The sequence below is a fragment of the Amblyomma maculatum genome, chromosome 9, assembly GCF_055883805.1.
Source record: "Amblyomma maculatum isolate TAMU_Amacu chromosome 9, ASM5588380v1, whole genome shotgun sequence".
Classification (NCBI taxonomy): Eukaryota; Metazoa; Arthropoda; class Arachnida; order Ixodida; family Ixodidae; genus Amblyomma; species Amblyomma maculatum.
This window is the reverse complement of record NC_139352.1, coordinates 11,489,530-11,508,144: the sequence shown is the minus strand read 5'-3', so window position 1 is coordinate 11,508,144 and position 18,615 is coordinate 11,489,530. Positions and strand designations below refer to the sequence as shown.

General features: G+C 43.5%; 1 protein-coding gene across 2 annotated transcripts in view; it reads right to left on the bottom strand.

Moving 5' to 3' along the window:
• Positions 1 to 3,508: 3,508 nt before the first annotated feature.
• HBS1 (translation elongation factor EF-1alpha (GTPase) HBS1) overlaps positions 3,509 to 18,615 on the bottom strand; it is a 42,741-nt gene continuing 27,634 nt past the window's right edge. For both annotated transcript variants that reach the window (XM_084578124.1, XM_084578125.1), the window contains 6 exons: positions 13,716 to 13,952; positions 10,978 to 11,151; positions 9,736 to 9,821; positions 7,792 to 8,006; positions 4,687 to 4,831; positions 3,509 to 3,744 (listed from right to left, as the gene is read on the bottom strand). In XM_084578124.1, coding sequence (XP_084434250.1) covers positions 3,736 to 3,744; positions 4,687 to 4,831; positions 7,792 to 8,006; positions 9,736 to 9,821; positions 10,978 to 11,151; positions 13,716 to 13,952 — 866 coding nt within the window. In that variant the 3' untranslated portion in view covers positions 3,509 to 3,735. The remainder of the gene's footprint in view (positions 3,745 to 4,686; positions 4,832 to 7,791; positions 8,007 to 9,735; positions 9,822 to 10,977; positions 11,152 to 13,715; positions 13,953 to 18,615) is intronic.

Sequence of the window (18,615 nt, the reverse complement as noted above, 5' to 3'; positions counted from 1 at the left end):
GAGTTAGTGCTTGGCAGCCATGCCAGGTTTGCTGGTTCTCAGTGGCCTGACTCTGCCATGTGGTGAAGGTCACAGTGCAGCTTTGAGGAAGGACACAATAAGTCGCTCACAGTGGGCGCCTGAACCATGCCACGGGGAAGATAAAAGGTAGAGAGATCTATTGTGGTGGTTGGTGTGATAATTTCGACCACCTAAGGTTAGTGACTTTACATAGCACACTGGTGGCTTTGCACTCTCGCTCTATAAAAACGCGATAACCATGTCCAGGATCCAATTCCACAACCTCGTGCTTGGCATTACTTTGCTTGGGATAGCAAGCACTCTCTGGTATTGTAATATTGCTTATGGGTTGCTATGTACATCTGGTGGCAGCACAATGTACTCAGTTGGTAAAAGCCCAGACAAAAGCGAATTGGAAAAGTCAATAGATGGGCTGTATGTGACATCACAGGCACCATTATGGTGGTGCAGTCGTCACCAAGCTACCAAAGTGTGGAGGTATGAATACCGACAAAGTTCACTACAGTTGTGGTTGAATCTAGCCAGTGTTGTTACTTACACACACACCACAGTGTAAAAATATACCTCACAGAATATCCAATGCAGCCATGATTTATATTCTGAGTGCACAGTGTGAAAAGTGCTTGGGAGCCACACATAATGCTAAGCATCGGAAGAAACCGCACGTTTCTTCTTCACACGCTGACAAATTCTTGTGAAAAGTTGCCTAGGGAGCTTTGAATACGCAGGCTTTCTAGACAGCCATGTGTTAAATGTTGCAATTACTCTCATTCTCCAATATGCAAGGATTCTAATGAAGCCAAAGCCACTCAACCACCAAGGCATGCCAATGGCAATGGCACAGGTTAATCTTGATCATTGGTTTCTCATTACGCCCGCGAAGTCCCGCAATTATGCCCAAGAAATAAACTTCTGGACTTGCATTAGGAATTGTACTCGGCTGCACAATAGTTGTCAAGCAGGCTAGTGCTTCAAGGGCACTCACCTTTTTTTTTTTTTTTTTTTTTTTTTTTTTTTTACTATGAGTCCTCTAGTTGGCAGTAAGCCTGATGGCATTTAGAGAATGTTAAATCTATCACAACACAGTGACTCAAGGAAAGTGATAGATACGTGTAAAGACTGGAAGAGAGTAGAGCAGCTGAGGGAACTAACTTGTGTTGACATTCTAATTGAAATCAAGGAAAAATGGCCCAGGCATATAATACGAAGAGAAGATACAATGTTAAGGGCAATGGAGTGGATTTCAAAAGAAGGCAAGTACATGTAGCAGGATGTGGCAGAATGTCAGATGGGCGGATGAGATTACAAAGCTTGCTACCATAAGATGGCTCCGATGATAGGGAAGGTGCCTTTATTCTGCAGCGTGCATAGACGGGTTGATATCTAGACGTTGAAAGATATTTCACAAATACTGATATAGAACTAGACACGTAGATATAGAGAAGCACCTTATAGCAACACAGATGAAACTTAGTACAGAGGGTAACTAATGCACTCGGGGGCGGAAAGCTCGAGCATTTTGGAGCAGCTCAGAATCGGCCAACCTTTTTCCATTCATTCATCTTTCATCTCATACCCTACTGATGCCCTGAGACAATAAATATCTTTACAAAAAAAAAAGCCAAAACAAGCACAATGCTTTTCACTTGAGCAGTGCTGAAGCTTCCTTAATTTCAACACACCGGCAACAGGCCCTGTATGGCTTTCCAACCTTCTAGTGATCAGCCCCTTCGTGGCATCACCCCCATAACTCAATATGATTTTCTATGACGGTGGCTTGACACACTTGCAACTATGAAGCTCAATGGCAAGGTACCAACTTGTTTTCACAGAACCATTGGAACAGCTCGTGTAGTTCTTTGTAGCCAGACAAGTGTCTTACTATGTCATGGCACTTTGTGCCGTCTGCTTTACTCGCTGCTCTCGCTTCTCGTGCCACCAGCGATTCAAAAAGCTGGGACAAGGTGTTATATCATGTGCACAAAGCACTTTCTCGCAAATAGTACATTTATTATGCCCAAGGCTCTTCTAGTGCTTGAAAGTTTTATATGTATTAGGCTCAGCTCTCTGCCAGTAGTGAGCTGCCATCGTTTGGACTATGGCAAAACCTATAGAGCATGTACACGTATTTGATGGCAAATAAGCAATTTCATTTCAATTCACAATATGCCTCTGCCCTGCTTCTGACAGTCACTTAATTTAATTGCATCGGATCGCATTTTCTGAAGCCAATACATGTCACTAACAGCTCACTGTAAGGCAAAACCGTATAGCAAAACATTGAGGCAGCTCGTTTGGAACAGTTTTGAAGCAGGATAGAGCAAGGAAGGCAATCTGGAGCAGAATGGAGCCGCACTTCCTCTCCTGTGCACTGAAAGAAATGCGGCATAGTATAGGTGTAAGGACTGAAGAAAAGTCTTGCGAAGTCTATTATTTCCTTACTACAGTAAGCAGCATCTGCCTTGGCATGGATATAATGATTCTGACAACCTCCATGGACTTTTTGCTATCAGAGAGGAAAGCCTGCTAAAATGATCCCATATTAATAATGCAACATTAAAAAAAAAATCAATGCCTCGAGTTTGCACAATATAATAATCTTCCTTGAACATGGCACAACACAAAGACACAGTTTGACACAACTGTCGCACGGCAACAACTCACTACGATCAGAACTAGAATACCCCTAGTCAAGATGTGTCCTTAGCAAAAACATACTTAAATACCTCAAAACTGATATTTACAGCTGGTTAAGCCAGGGCTGAAGAGGAGAGTTATCCTTCACAAAAGCAGCTTTTTACTTCCTCTGCTGACATATTGCCCCAAAGGTCATGAAAACAATACAGAAAAAAATCAAATGTTTGGTTCAGCTCTATAACATAGTGGTTGCCACGCAGTTAAATCTAATTTTCAAGCATATGTCATTGACTTCAAATTCATCAAGTTCAAACGCCATGTGGGACATCATTCCAATTAACCATTAGTTTATTTATTTATATAACAGTGCTTTTTAAATAACTATGGCAGCACCAGGTGTTGGATGTTGATCTGCAAAATGAAACAAACTGTTCAAATTAGAAGTTTAATGTGCCCTAAAGTAAAGCCATCACGGTATGCAATAAAATATATTATTGGTCAACTGTAGCTTTGAAATTCATATAACCAAAGCTCGTTTATGTTTTAGCGGTTGTAAGCCAAGAGTACTATTCTAACAGAGGGATGCTCACTGCAGACATTTCTAGGCCTAATGACTTTCAAAAGATGCCAAGGGACTCCACGTCACAGCTTTCGTCCCTTCCTGCCAGACTTGTGCATAAAAAAAGATTAAGCCTCCCGAGAAATGCCCCAACTCAGTTAATAGTAATGAGTGTGTAAAGCGTACAAAAGAAAAGGTAAACGTTGCAGCATGCCTGGACAGCTGTTCAAAGCATAGAGTTTCTAAATGTCTATCTGTATCATCAGCAGTAAACAAAGAAAAACGGTATAGTTCGAGCCTTTATATATTTTTTTTATTGCCGTAAGACTGAAAGAAAAAAAAAGTAAAATGCAAACAAAAACAAAATCGGCAAAAGTTTGCATCAGTGGAGTCTGCGAGTCCATTGCCCAGTTACCATTCCATTCGTCACAAGAGATCATGCACACCAGTCATGCTTGTAAACTTGAAGTCCATTTGTTTCAGGCATTTCAGGGTTGTCACAAAGAGGCACACCCTCTTCACAGAACCTGCAACAAAGTGATGCACACACCCATAAGCTGAACAAAAAATGTGCATGCAAATTTTTTGTTTGATTCTTAATTCCACGTGACAGCAATGAATAAAACATAGCATGAGCAAATATTAGCCCCTTAATGGCCACTGTCGCACATATCTGTTGGCGAAAGTGTGGTAAAAAGTGCATGCCACACTGAAGATATCCTGATGCTTAGAGGGAGGTGTTCAAAGCTGAAAAACAATTTTTTTTTTGCTTTTTCAGCTTTGCATGATGATCTGGCGCTCTCACATTTTGGCTTTTCCACATACATGCATCAAGCACACAAAAGCTAGTTTTATGTAGACAGGCACTTCACTCAGTTTGCTGCAAGCACTCCACGTGGTGTTATTTGTTTTGTCTACTCTGTTTGAGGCACCACGCCACTCAGCTAGCACGATTTCGATTTCCCCAAGCTACATTAAAAGATTTATGTTTCTCTAATAAGCTTTCTTCTTGTCCTCTGTGGCCAAAGATAACCGTTCTGAGATTTTAATAGGCAAAACCTGTGGAAGGTGAGGACAGTCACTGGGAAACAATTGCACCAGTGCACATAGGACATCATTTTGGCTGTTCTGCTATGCTCTGCAAGCCCAGCTTGCATGCACACTATTTCCCTTACCATTCACTTTCATTGCCAGCCCATTCACAGCGAATCGGTTGACCCCGAGTTTGAACTTTACTGATTCTTTTTATGCTACATATATATGGGCACACCTAGCATGCTTGCACGGCCTTTTCAGGGGCACTTCTGTCTTGATAAACTTCTTATAAGACAAAAAACTTTTGGTACGTTCACAGTTCTGTTTTGCAAAGGAATATTTAGCAAGCATTATTTGCGGACTACTGAAATTCTGCTGCACATTTCAGGGGCCCATCTCGACTGCAACTCATTCCGAGTGGGACCACGACTTGCCTCAGTGATCACACCAGCAGCCACTGTGCTCCCTCCTGAACGAAGTGTGATGCGGCCGAGCTCCTTGAATTCCTTGTACAGCTCCACGCACATAGGACGGCACACTTTGATTTCCACCAGGCCACTCGTATTCTTCACCAAACACCTGCGTATGAACAGATACAACTCCATGAACAAAAAGCTAGCGGCCTGACATATGACCTCACAAGGGTGTTCCAAATGCTCAACACAAGCCCAGGCTATCTGGGAGCAGCACCTACAAGCTAGAACTGTAGGCGACATTTTGACACACAAGAAAATTAAGCCAAGCACATGTAAAAAGGACAAACAGCCAAACAGAGTTATAACAAACCCGGGCAGGGTGAATTACCTATATGCTCCACACAGAAAACCCAAAGCTGCCTTTATTCCCAAAACTGCGGCTCACCGAAGACAAACACAAAGAGAGAAACACAACACAGGCGCACACTACCAACTAGAAAACGGCACCCGAACTTCCTCTTTCACACCCAGGCACAACTTCCTCCTCTACTCGCAAGTACATCACACTTGCGCACTTCTTCTTTCCCCAGCAGATTTGTTTGGCCAAGAATAAATGTTAACAACCCTCACATCCAAAGTAGCGTCCAAGCAACGAATACAAGACGAAGTCCACCACTCACATCATCCACACAAGACAGTCACAAACTCTGCCACAAACTAAAAAACCACCACACATCTCCAGCTGCCACGAGTCTGTCGGCTGTCATTCCACTCGCTTTTTTCCCGAGAATTCCATCTCATGGTCTTGGCTATCGTTGTTAACCACAGAAACTGAATGCTATTGCTTCGCACAGCGCGTTCATTTGTTTGCAGCACGATCGACTGCGTCGCAGTACGCCGTGAAGTCGCATGGACATGATGAAAGCAGGACTGGCCAAGATATTCCAACTGCAGGGTTATAGCGGTTACAGCTTCAGCATGATCTGCTTCTGTGGGGAACCACTGTGCATGCGGTGACCGCCTTGAACGAGTTGCCTGCTTCCCGGCGGCATGCATACCAGCCGCGTCTGCACCAGCCAGCACAAGTGCTGCGAGCGCACTGGCGACCACGCCCGCATTATCGAATCACGCGAGCGTGTGCGCATGGGCAGAGTGCAGAAGCCGGCCACCGTCGCAGATAGCGCTATGCTGTAACTTCCCGTTATGTTTGTATATAAACAAAACATGGTGAGCAGCAAAGTTTGCGATTTTTAAAGCTGATTTTTTGCAGAAAAGTGATTTTTTTTAAAGTTCTCGGATTTTTCGGACTGTTCGATCATTCGGACCATTTCCCAGGTCCTGTCAAGTATGAAAACACAGTCGGCAACTGTACGTCTGCAAATGCGGCGGCCTTTCATGCGTACAAATGTGTACACAGAAAACACAGACGCAGTTTTATTTTTCATTGCATTGTTGAAAATAGAGGGTTAGTAGCATTTAATATTTCCACCTTGCCCATCCACCGCAGCGAAGTTGGGGGGGGGGGGGGCTGCGGTCGTTTTCGGATTCGCGGGCGCCAGACCGGTGATTCTTTGGGCCCGCTTCCTGACGTGCAATTTTCCAACTGTCTCTTATCTAGGAATGTTGGCCTGAAGACTGATCTTGAAGTGAAATGAAGGTTGACGTACTAATACACATGGTTCACATTTGTCCTATTTAGCTAAAATGACTGCGCATTTTTTTTTTTTCTTTTGCATGTTTGTTTTAAATGCATGCTTGAGGCTTAATCCACACGCTAAATCTCATCTTCCTTACAAGCAACTGCCCTGTTGCAGGTGTAGCCTACGCCTCGTCGTTTTTTTCTTCAATGCTGCAGCGGCTTTTACATGTTACCATTTACTGTGGACATGTTCCAACCTACTCTATTAATTTTGTCAAAAAAAAAAAAAAAAAAAAAGAACCCTTAGAAAAATCCACCAACTGCGCTACACCTATGCCCACTGATCACACAATGCTATGTCTATACAGAGTAAACCTGGATATCACAAAACTGAAAAAGGCTCGCAATTTTTCGTTGCATGCAATTCATACACAAAGAATAGAAACCAGGAAAGAAGCAAGGCCCAAACAAATGTGGGTGAAATAACTTTCCAGCTGTTCACAGAAAAAAAAAAAACGTCATAGTAGTACCATTCTCGCATTGACAACTAAAACACTCACTCTTAACTCTTTCCCAACCATGCCCACTGAGCATTGTCAGTCCACTGACGGTAAGTTTACGCAATGATTACAGAACCCTCTGCATTGCTTACAGACTCTTGAGGTGCCTTTTGTTTTAACGCATTCTGAAGGCGGAGCAGTGTCATGGCTAAAAAAAAAAAGAATAGCAAGTTCGATAATGTTGCAGATGTCACAATTTCACCTTGTTTGCGGCTAATTCTTTCGACAAGCTGAGCAGCAGTGAACCTGAACATGATGATTGTGGCAATAAGCCACAATTCAGGTGTCACAATGACAGCGATGATGATGGAAACCAACCTGGAAAATCAGCATTTGCAAGCCGGACAGTTTCTTTATCGTTGGCCTCGTTCTGCGTGTCCAGTTCCAGTTATCACTTTCTTTTTGTGGATAACACTACTCAAAATAGAACTTTCGTTTCGTTCTTTTCAGACAGTGGCCAATAAGAGGCCAAATGTTTTGTATATTCCATAAAAAAAAATTTTATATCAGGCCCAAGTGTATATATTCTACAATTGTTGATCTTTTTTTTTTTTTTTTAATCTTGTTTTTGGCAAGCAAAACTTTGCGTTGCAGTGCATATTTCGTTGTTCAAACTTATATGCCTAAAAAGCACATTCGTTTAGCTTCAATTTAATGCACTACACAAAATACTGGATCAAGTAGCTTTCGCACAAAAGGAAGGACTACCAAAAACCTGAAAAGAAATGGTCTTTTTTTCCCCATTGCAGGAAAAATGTTGACAACTGAGCAGTCCATCGCTAGTGCCACGTCACAGTGTCGAGAATTTCTGAAACATTTCTTTCTTCCAGAGTGCCTGGTCGATGCCCCTTGCAATACACCCTTGCCTCATGAACCAACAGGGCCTATCGGCACGCCCCCCCCCTTAACCACTGAGCCACCCACCTCGGCTTATTACGCATCACTTCGCCAGTGCCCTTGTTGAGCTGCGAGATGATGCGGTGAATGGAAGCCTGCTCTGTGGTGCTCTGATAGTGAAGCACCACAGGGAAGCCCCTGGTCAGGGGCACCTCGATGTTGAACACCACCAGGCGCGCCTGGAAGCGCATCGACACGCGGATCGGAACCGCCGGGTCACACACAAAGCTGCCCGTGGTGACCTGCAGAGAATGCGAAGCAACATGGTTACAAGGACACGGCGACGCTGGGCCACGCCAGAGCCCTCTTTACAGAGTTGCTGAACCAACAGCTCTCAAACCCCAAAATATAACAGAACACTAAAAATGAACACATTCACGGGGCTTTTTTTTTTTTTCAAGTCTTCGTTACTTTAACTCGAGGTACCGCATGCATCTGAGATGGCCGTAGCTATGATACCATACAATGCTTTAACAACTAAGTGAAAAATGCACAAATGTAAGGTAATAAAACGTAATATGCATAACTTTTAAAATATTTTTGGAATGATCAGCATACAAAAATTAGGGATGTGCAAATCTTTGAAACTTCAAATAGTTTTCGAACAGCATTTGCTAAACAATTTATTTCACACTGCACTTTCGCTATGCAAATTATTCGAATCTCTCAAGCATTCAGAAGTTACAAATTTCTAGTTGATCTAAGCAGCCATGAAACATCGCCACATTTCCAAACGGTAGTATCTTGCGCTTGCCACGCATGTTAACTTCCTTTTCCCTCCAAGAAGCAACTGCCAGCTAAAAGCAAAAGCCCGCACACAATACTGCGCCGACGACCAATGACAGCCACTACCACGTGGCCATCGCGGGCTTATAGGTCGGAAAAAGAGGTGCAGCACCAAACAGCACATCAATGTCCCGAGGCACAATGCAATTGACAACTGGTGTGACCAGCAACAATCATCCTGTTTAGATGCCCACTAACATCTACACAAAACTGGCTCAGCTTGTGGAGGGTAGCGTAAGGCAATGAAGTTGCGGTCTGCGTGCATTACTGCGGTTATTTCGTGGCAACCACTCTGACCATCCTCAATTTTCCTCAGTTACGATATAGAAACAGTTCATCTTAAGCTACAGTGGTCAAGAAGAAAAATGCAAGACAGAAACGTCAGGCTCGCAGCCAACTCATTCAATTGCACTGCATAGAGTGCAGCAATCATTATGGGGCAGCTAACAACGTAGGCTTGTTTCAGTGTCTTCGCAGCTCACGACAGCATTTGCGTGGGTGAGGTCCATCACAGAGCTTGCAGTCTGGTGAAACCAGTACCTGACAGTTAAGTGGACTACTTGTCATTGCGAACACTGACTTTCTGGGCGGTATTCCGCATCCAACGCTTTGTTTGGTTACGCCGACTATCAGTTAGCTAGTACTGACTTACTCGATATTTTGCAAAACTGCACACAAGTTTCATTCAGTTGACTCAACACTCGTTGCCCCACTTTGTAGCCGCATTATGGGAGCTGTGGCAAAGGTGGCGGTAGCTGCTGCAGTCGCAAAACATTCCACCGCTTTTATAACTTCAAGTAAAGGTGGTTTACCACAATAATTTTCAACTTGATTTCTGCCATATTTATTTTGTTTTCCATCCTGCACTGTCCTATCTAGCCTTCATGCAAAAACTGCATACTACAATGAAAGCCTGGATGTAGCTAAAAATCAACTTCTTCCAATTTCGTTATAACCAAGTTCAACCGTGTACTATGATTAGCAACAAAGTTAAGTGGATGAAAAAACTATAGGAAGAGGGATGCACAGACTTTAGGGAAGCCAAAAAGTCTTCCAAGAAACACAAATGTTCCACAGAGCTCAGTTTTGGAATCCCTGTTCCATGGCAATTACAAGAGCACGTACAGCTCTTGTTGGGTGTGAAACTGAATTTTCAAACTCAATTCTAATAACAATTAGGCCTACCTTAATCATGTCCACGCCAGACAGTGTGAGTGCCACCTGGTCTCCAGCAAAAGCTTGGGGAACCGGTACTTCGTCAATCGTGATTCCTGTCCAGTTTTGCAGTGCATGCGCCAGGCAAAAAACAAAAAATGCACAACAAACTGAGAAAAGAGTGCTTACAGACATGTCCAGTGACCAGCATTCGTGCATGTATTTATGACTTTTGAGTACCTTTGCACAAGCAAAGGTACTCAAGGTATGCGGACCACTGAATACAGCACCGTTTGCATGACACGCTATGCATATTTTCATATGCCATTTAAAGTACATGCATCACAAATATAATATCCAAACAAAAGCAATAAATGCAGCAGCTGCATGAACAGTCATCTTATCTACACAATATATTTGGCTTTCCCCCTTTTTCCCAAAACATGCAATTCCAGAGTGGCACATGACAATGCGTCTCACAGAAAGAGAGATTCCCTAATGCTCACATAATCAAAGTAACAGCTCAGTAACTAATGTGGTCAGCATACAGGTGGAAAAAAATCTGTCCCGATTTCTGGTCCTCAGTGCAGACAGAGAGGAGCCTTGAAACAAAGGACCACGCAGACTGCATCCCGCATATGCATAGGCATGCGGCGTACGTGCCCTGAAATGTTCTCAGTACTGCTTTCACTGTCCCTACATAGTGTGAGCCGTGATGATCTTGCTTCCAATAGTGTGTGCTTCGTGAGGTGAACGCAGTGAAACAGTGTCGAAATTGAAATCATTGGAACAGTCAAATGACGCCACTACTGGATGGTGTGAAGCATGATGCTGATAGCGCTGCATAATAACAAGAATAAAAGTGTGAATACAGGCTGAAAATTACTGTATCAGCGCATAGTATGAGGCGGAAATTTGACACACTAATATGTGGAGAACTGACCTCCTCAAACCTAGACTTTTTTGGTACATTCGGAGCTAACTCACACATAGTAAATATGCTAACAATAAAATGGCAGCTGCCATTGTTGTTGCTGCTGCTGTTGCCATGTCACCAGTAAGTCAAGAAAATAGAAGCCAACTAATTGGCCGCATTATTCTACCCAGATGCATGCTGTAACCTAGTCCACAATAAATAAAGTTGTCAGTGGCCAAACTAGATATGGCAGATTGACATGTTAAATAAAAATTGGATTCAATTAAAGAAAATTGCACACATCAGAATTAAACACAAAGACCTAGCCTATCCATGGCACGCTCAGTGCAACTTGCCTTTGATAGTTCCCTGCTCAGCTGCCGGCATCACAAGAATCTTGTCCCCATTGGCTATGCATCCAGCATCTATCCGACCAGACACACAGAAGCCAGAGCCTGTGCCCTTGAAGACATCACTCACACACAGTCGGAATGGCTTTGAAATTGGCCGTTCAGGGGGCTTGAAGCCATCTGCAAATATGATTACACGGTGCAAGGCAGTCAAGCAAGGCCTACTTCCTAGAAGCACCAGCTGCTGCATTCAGTACTCACATAGTGGACGCCATTCCTATAATAAAAATAAATACTAAAATACTTAAGGAAGGACGCAGTCACTGCGCATGCTGCTATATATAGTAAAACCTCGTTAATTCAATGTTGTTGGAACTGCAAAACATGTTGAAATCAACCAGGTTTTCGAATTAACCGAGCACAGCAAAATGACAGGACCCAGGCAGAAATAATTTGTAGCAGGGAGAACATATTACCATCATTGGTCAAAGTTTGCAATTGCCATATAATATTAACCACGATGCATAAACATCTGCCCCGAGCACACGGCCCTTACCGGCCATCACCATCACATTTTGGTTTGCAGTTTCCCACGGATCGATGTAGTCTTGTAAATTGGGGATATCAAGCAATAAATGCATAAGCCTGCCATCAGCAGGAGGAGGCGTCGGAAGCCAAACGAGACCAAAAGCAAAAAAAAAGAAAGGCATCCACCCTGCTTTCTATGGACCAACCGACATGCAGCAAACCGAACTGCAGGTTGTCCTATACGCCACTATACGTCACAAAGGTGCGGTGGCACTTATTTATACTAGCAGTGACCTTCATTCGGCAGGCAAGACAGGTTCTACCTGCCTGTGCCTACCACTGCTGTGACTGTGCAGTTGAATCGTGCCTTCACACAGCAGACACAGCAGTGACCAGCTGCGTCACTGACAGATGCACCTAGTTGGACAAATGGAGGAAACTTGCGAAAGGCAACAGGCTGTGGCAATAATGCATGAAGTCTGAGTCTTGGTGCTGGCTGTCAAACATTATGCAGCTAAAATTTCGTAGCGAGGAGAACTGTTATCTCCATTTGCAATACATCAGTGTGGCACTTAGATTCTAACACGGTAAAAAAAGGATGACTGACCTATGCAAGCAACTATCGCTTGGCACTATTTTGGTGTGCATTGGAAGTCAGCCAGATCACTTGCAGTTAGCACGGCATGTTTTAATGCTTTGCAACCCATACGAATATGTATGCAATACCATGCTGTTGGCATTTAATGTTACCCCAAACTGCTACAGACCTGTAAAACTATGCCCACGTAGAAACCTGCATGTCTTCAGAAGCAATTTTCACCAGCTTTGTGAAGTCGCACTTCAGTTCTGCGGAGTTCATGAGTCAAGGATTAAGTGGAGTGAGTGCAGCATTTGACAGTGTACACCCCGAGGCAGGTGTTTCTTCAAATACCAAGTGCACCTGGTTCAAACAATGCCTCCACTCTTTCTACCCACTGCCCTGGAGTGGAAGGCCCTTTTGGCTAGCAGAGAGTGCCATAAGCTTAATTTTGGTAATTTTGGCCGCTGGTTAGCGTAAACTCCGATTGCAGCCACGCAGTTTATCGTAAGCTTACAATCGCACTACCAATCACTCCTCCAAAAAAGCAGCTGCCAGCATGAATGTGTTGGGTAAACACCACTCAACATACATTGGAACCGGTGTGTATATGAATTGAGACTTTTTTTTTTACATAAGAAGCCCTGCTGGGAACGGGCACCATCACAGGGCACCCACCCCATTCACCACTCTACATCAGCACTGCTTTTAGGCACCACAAATAGGTACACTCTGCGTATACGTCGACCCGTCAATTTTGTGTCATTTTTCTCGAGGAAACTCGGATTATGTATATGCAAAGTACATAAAGCAATCGGACAGGCCAGTAATGTAGCCCACTAACCACAGTGCACCACCCACAATGAAACGGTACAGGCTGGCGTTATGCATGATCAACCCATTGCAGAACACACACCAAGCCACTAATACTGTCGGAGGTGAGAGATCGTTTGATGCTAGTGCATCTGCGTCTGACATGATTAACTGAATGAGTGGTTCAAATAGCTACATTCGGTCTGGCCGTGCTTCGATGAAGCACCAAGAGCATGCAACATTGAAACTGGTATCCCTACTGCATTGCTGCAAAGCGTGTCTTCATTTCTGCAGCCATGCACTTTAGCAGTCCACAAGGAGTACCAGGGAGTACCAAGACTGGGGCGCTTCACACATCAAGCATCGGCCTTGAAGTCCTTTTAAGCACCATCACTCTGTGGCACCACTTCGCAGCTCTTCCCCGAGTTTTTTAATGAAATTGAGGTGGAGCCTTCGTGCATGGCACCTCAGAATTTCAAATTAACTGGACTGGTGCAGGACGCCACTTCAAATTACTACCTGGTCAAATTTACATTCAAAATTATGAGACAGCAGAAACTTTTCTCATTATCAAGGATTTCAAATTAAATTCAAATTACTGATGTTTTACTCTGCATGTTAAGAGAATTGATCTTCTGAAAACAAAAATAGAAAATGTGTCCACTGTGCACCTCTATAGATTTCTCTATATTGTGCTGCCGTTCTGAAGCCTTCCTTCATCCGACCACCATCAACTCTCACTAAACGAAATCTGCAAAATGCTGCCTCTAAGCATTTTAAAAAGCTGCACATTAGGTTAAGGCGCCACCAGAGAACCTACACATACCAATGACATCAACCAGGCAAGGTCCATTGTACCACTTGGTTAGTGGTGAATCGGGCGCCGGCTTCGTGGTCAGGTTTTCGCCCGTCAGCCCACTGCAAGGCACGAAAGTGAAGTCGGACTCCCGGTAGCCAGCCTGGCGCAAAAAACTGCGCAGTTTGGCTGTGATTTCGTTGTAGCGCCCTTCATCCCAAGATACATTGTCCAGCTTGTTGATGGCGACCGCTAGCTGCGACACACCTGCAAGAAAAGAGGGAAAGACAGGTCTGTTGCACAAACACTTTAACTATGATGCTACACAGTTTTAACACAGTTGCACGCCCCTGAACAAAGCACTTAAACAACCATTTGCAAAAATCAAGAGTTTGGTGAACACTCGTGCTGTGTGATTATTCAAAATTTCGAACAGTTTCTGAATAGCATTTGCTATACAATCTGATTCAAACTACAGTTTTACTATTTAAGGTATTCCGACCTCTTAAACACTACAAAATTACACAATTCCCGTGCATCTAAACCCATTGCCAAACATTCCAGCATGCCCAAACAGTGCCCTAACTGGAGTAACTCGCTCTTGTCTTGTTATGTTGCCATTATTTCCTCATAGAATCTACAGCCAGCATAACCACAATAAGTCTTGCATAAAACAAACATGTTGATGGCTACCACCAGCCACAGCAGCGCAGCTGCTATGCAATCGAAGGTTTGAAAGCAAGGAACAGCACTGTGTCACAATGCATTCGATGACTGACTGTGAGCATGTTGGTGACAAATGCAAACAGGCGCCAGCGATTCACTTGTTTTCAATCACGACAATGAGAAGCGCGATGTATACAGAAGTGGGGTTTGCGAAACAAAGCAGAATCGACAAAGCTTGTGATGTGCATCGCTGCACTTGTATCAGGGCAACTGCCCTCATCTTTTGCAATCTTAATACAAGTACATTATAATCTGGAAACTGCGTGCATTTTGCCACAGAGGAAAGAATACCTATGAGAAAAGCAAACATTGAGCCCAGCAAACCCAGCCAATGCACAAGGGAAATGAAACCATGCCAACAACTTCGAGGAATGGTATTGTTTTCATGCCTTCCATTTCAAACAGTGCTTGGCAGCATGGGCCTGATGCATGGCTTGCAGTCCTGCAAAACTGACACAGGAAGGCCAAGCAGGCTGCATGCCACCGTGAACGCCAAATTCGGAATGGTTGGAATGGCACTACTTAGCATTCAGATGCATGAGGTATAGTCCAGCTTGCACTGTAACCCAATTAGCCACTCCTGCGTCTGTTCTGCGAGCTGCCTTGTTATGCTTCACCAGCACTGCACTGTGGCTTAACCCTCTAATAATCGACTGCTGACGTCACTCCAACAGTAACAACCTATTTGGCGATATCATGTGCATCATGACAGCTTTCAATAAGCTCCTATATGGTTTAGTTTGGCTTATGGGGTTTAACGTCCCAAAGCAACTCAGGCCACGATAGACGCCTTAATGGAGGGCTCCAGAAATTTCTGCCACCTGGGGTTTTTTTAATGTTCACCGACATCACAGAGCACACGGGTGCCTAGCTTTTCACCTCACTCGAAAAGCAGCCGCCACGGCTGGGATTTGATCCCGCATTCTTGGGAACAGCAGTCGAACGCCCTGACCACTGCAATACCATGGTGGGGCATGTAATCTCATATATCATGTAACCATTATGAAGAACTGACACATTAGACATTAATCGCTGAACAAAAGTATGTTCAAAGATTTATAAACAAAGCACATAGCCCCCAACAAGATTACTATTGCTACACAACTGTCCCTGCCTTGTTAAACCCTTTCGGTGTCATTGGCGTATGGGCATGAACGCACATTTCTGTCTCGCAGCACAACTGGCGAACGGGTATGCCAGGAAGAAACCGCGCACTAGGCGTGCCCAGTTTTCCTGCACTGTGCAACTCACTGTGATGCTTCATTGAGTGGCCTGCACAGTGAAGCATGCTCAAACCGCGACAAGGTTGTTCTGTGAATAGGCATTACTGCTACTATGTCCCACTGTGAAAAAGGTTAGAGAAAGCACTCACCATTTTCGAGCCCTTTTCAAACGCTCCCAACAGTGTGTGCAAAGTAAAGCACCTGACTAAACCGAGAAAAACCGTTGTTCTCACTTGGATTCAATCTAAAATGCGGACAACTGTCACACGGGTGTTCACAGATAAAAATTACTGTGATCAGAATGGTTTTCAGCAGTCTTCAGGCATTTGATAATTCGAACATTTTTCTATTAACTTGAAGGCCGAAGTAACAAAAGTTTACTGTATTTTAGGTTAACCCAGCATCAGGAGCTTGCTGACTATTCTACAATAATTTAGCCAAGAATAAACAATTTTACTAGTTCGTTTATTTTTGCAAAAACAAAAAATAGCTTGACACTGAAAGGGCTAATGCCCAGAAGGCCATGCAGGTGCACTAAATTACGCTCATGATGAGTGAAAACAAAACTGCAGAAAACAGTCTCTTTTGTATCATTATTTGGAACCATTCAGAAAACATGCAATGATATTCAAAACAATGCAAAAATATTCGAACCAATTAGCACTCAATTTTTATTATTTTCGTGTTCACTCTGTGCCCAAATATTTGATAAGGGCCGAGCCCAAATGTACTGAACCCAAATATTTCAAATTACTGGCTATATCAACATACTGATTATCCCACTGAGTCTGATATATTGATATATTGAGCTCCTTGCTGCCCCCCTCCAAATGGCACTTCTCTCAGTGGTGTTTTTCAGTCACTCTTCGCAAGTAGAGATGGGCCAGCTGCAAGGCCTTGGCCACCTGTTGTCCTGAGAAACCACATTATGGTGAACTTGAGGTGTGCTTGGGGGTAGCATTCAGTCCCTTGTACTCATGCCACACCACTATAAACTGATGAAGCAAACCTTACTGTAGCTAGCGATAGCTCTCACGCGGTGTGCTTTAATTTTTTCTGAACAATTATTTTGTTTATAGTGTACCGATATCAGGGTTAGACATCTTACCATAGGAAGTAGCTAACTGCTGAGCACTGTCCGCAGTGGCTCCAATGCAAGAAGGGTTTCCACGCAAAGATGTTCTACCTAGCAACAACTCTCAGCAGAGAGTACACCAAAAATTGCAGCAGACATTTCATTATGCATGACGCAAAAAATGCTACCCTGATGCATTATATAATACATGGACGAGTGACATCTCAAATTCTCCGCACTTTAACACTACCCCTACCACAAATTGGACAGATCAGAGATTAGAACCAAGCAGCAGCATTACATTGTCACACCGAAGCACTGAAAAGCAAGCTTAATCCTGCTACTTCCCCAGATAGACAAGCAAATGAATCAAGACACACACGTAAGGAAGTAGTATAACATGGGAAAAACTTAGCATGCTCTAAAGAACGCTCGTAGCCTGAAACCGATGAAAAAGAAATTAAACATAGGCAAAAATCAGATGCATGCACCAAGGGTCAAGGCGGGCAATGTCATTACTAATATAGCCAAGATAATCAAGGTTGCCGAAGAGTTCTACATGGACCTATACAGTAGCCGAAGTAGTCAGGACAATAATGGGATTAGCAGTAGTGAAGAGCAATCAGCCGTTCCGCCAGAAACGTAGGACAAGGTCAAGAAAGCCTTAGAAGCTATGAAAAGGAGGTAAAGCAGCTGGGGAGGATCAGGTAACTACAGATTTGTTGAAGGACAAAGAGGATATCGTGCTAGAAATACTGGCCACCCTATATACGCAATGCCTGATGACATCGAAAGTACCGGAATCATGGAAGAACACTAAGATTATCTTAACTCATAAGAAAGGGGACACTAAGGACTTGCAAAATTAGACCAATCAGCTTACTATCTGTTAAGTATAAGGTATTTACTAAAGTAATCGTTGACAGAATCCGGACTACCTTTACTTCAATCAAGCAAAAGATCAAGCAGGTTTTCGGAAAAGGTACTCTACTATCGATCATATCCATACTATCAACCAGGTGACAGAAAAATGTTTGAAATATAACCAGGCCCTACGTGTAGCATTTATTGATTATGAAAAAGCTTTTGACTCAGTTGAAATCTCAGCAGTCATACAGGCATTGCGAAACCAGGGTGTACACGAGCCGTATGTGAGAGTAATAGAAGATATCTGCAGTGGCTGCAGAGCAACCATAGTTCTGCATAAAGAAAGTAACAAAATTCCCATAAAGAAAGGTGTTAGGCAAGGAGACACAATCTCCCCAGTACTATTCACAACTTACTTAGAGGAAGTATTCAGAGACTTGGAGTGGGAGCAGTTAGGCATCAGGGTCAGTGAAGAATATCTCAATAATCTGCGATTTGCTGATGGCATTGTCAACTAACTATGGGGACCAATTGCCACAAATAATTAATGACCTAGAGAGGAGAGGCAGAACGGTAGGCCCTAAAGATTAATATGCAGAAGACTAAGGTAATGTTTAACAGCCTGAGAAAGGAACAGCAGTTTAATATAGGTAGCGGAGCGTTAGAAGTGGTAGGTGAATATGTCTACTTAGGACAGATAGTGACCGCAGATCCGGACCAGGAGAGGGAAATAACTAGGAGAATAAGATCAGGATGGAGCAAATTTGGATGGTACTTGCAGATTATGACTAGCAGCTTACTAGTATTGCTCAAGAGGAAAGTGAATAACAGTTCTATCCTACCGGTACTCGCCTATGGGGCTGAAACATGCGAGGCTAACAAAAATGGGTTCTACTTAAGTGAGGACAGCACAGAGGGCTATGGAAAAATGGTAAGTGCAACTATAATGGGTCAGAAAAATAACTCGAGTTAATGACATTCTAGTAGAAATCAAGAAGAAGAAATGGAAGAAATGGGCATGGGCAGGGCATGTAGTTTG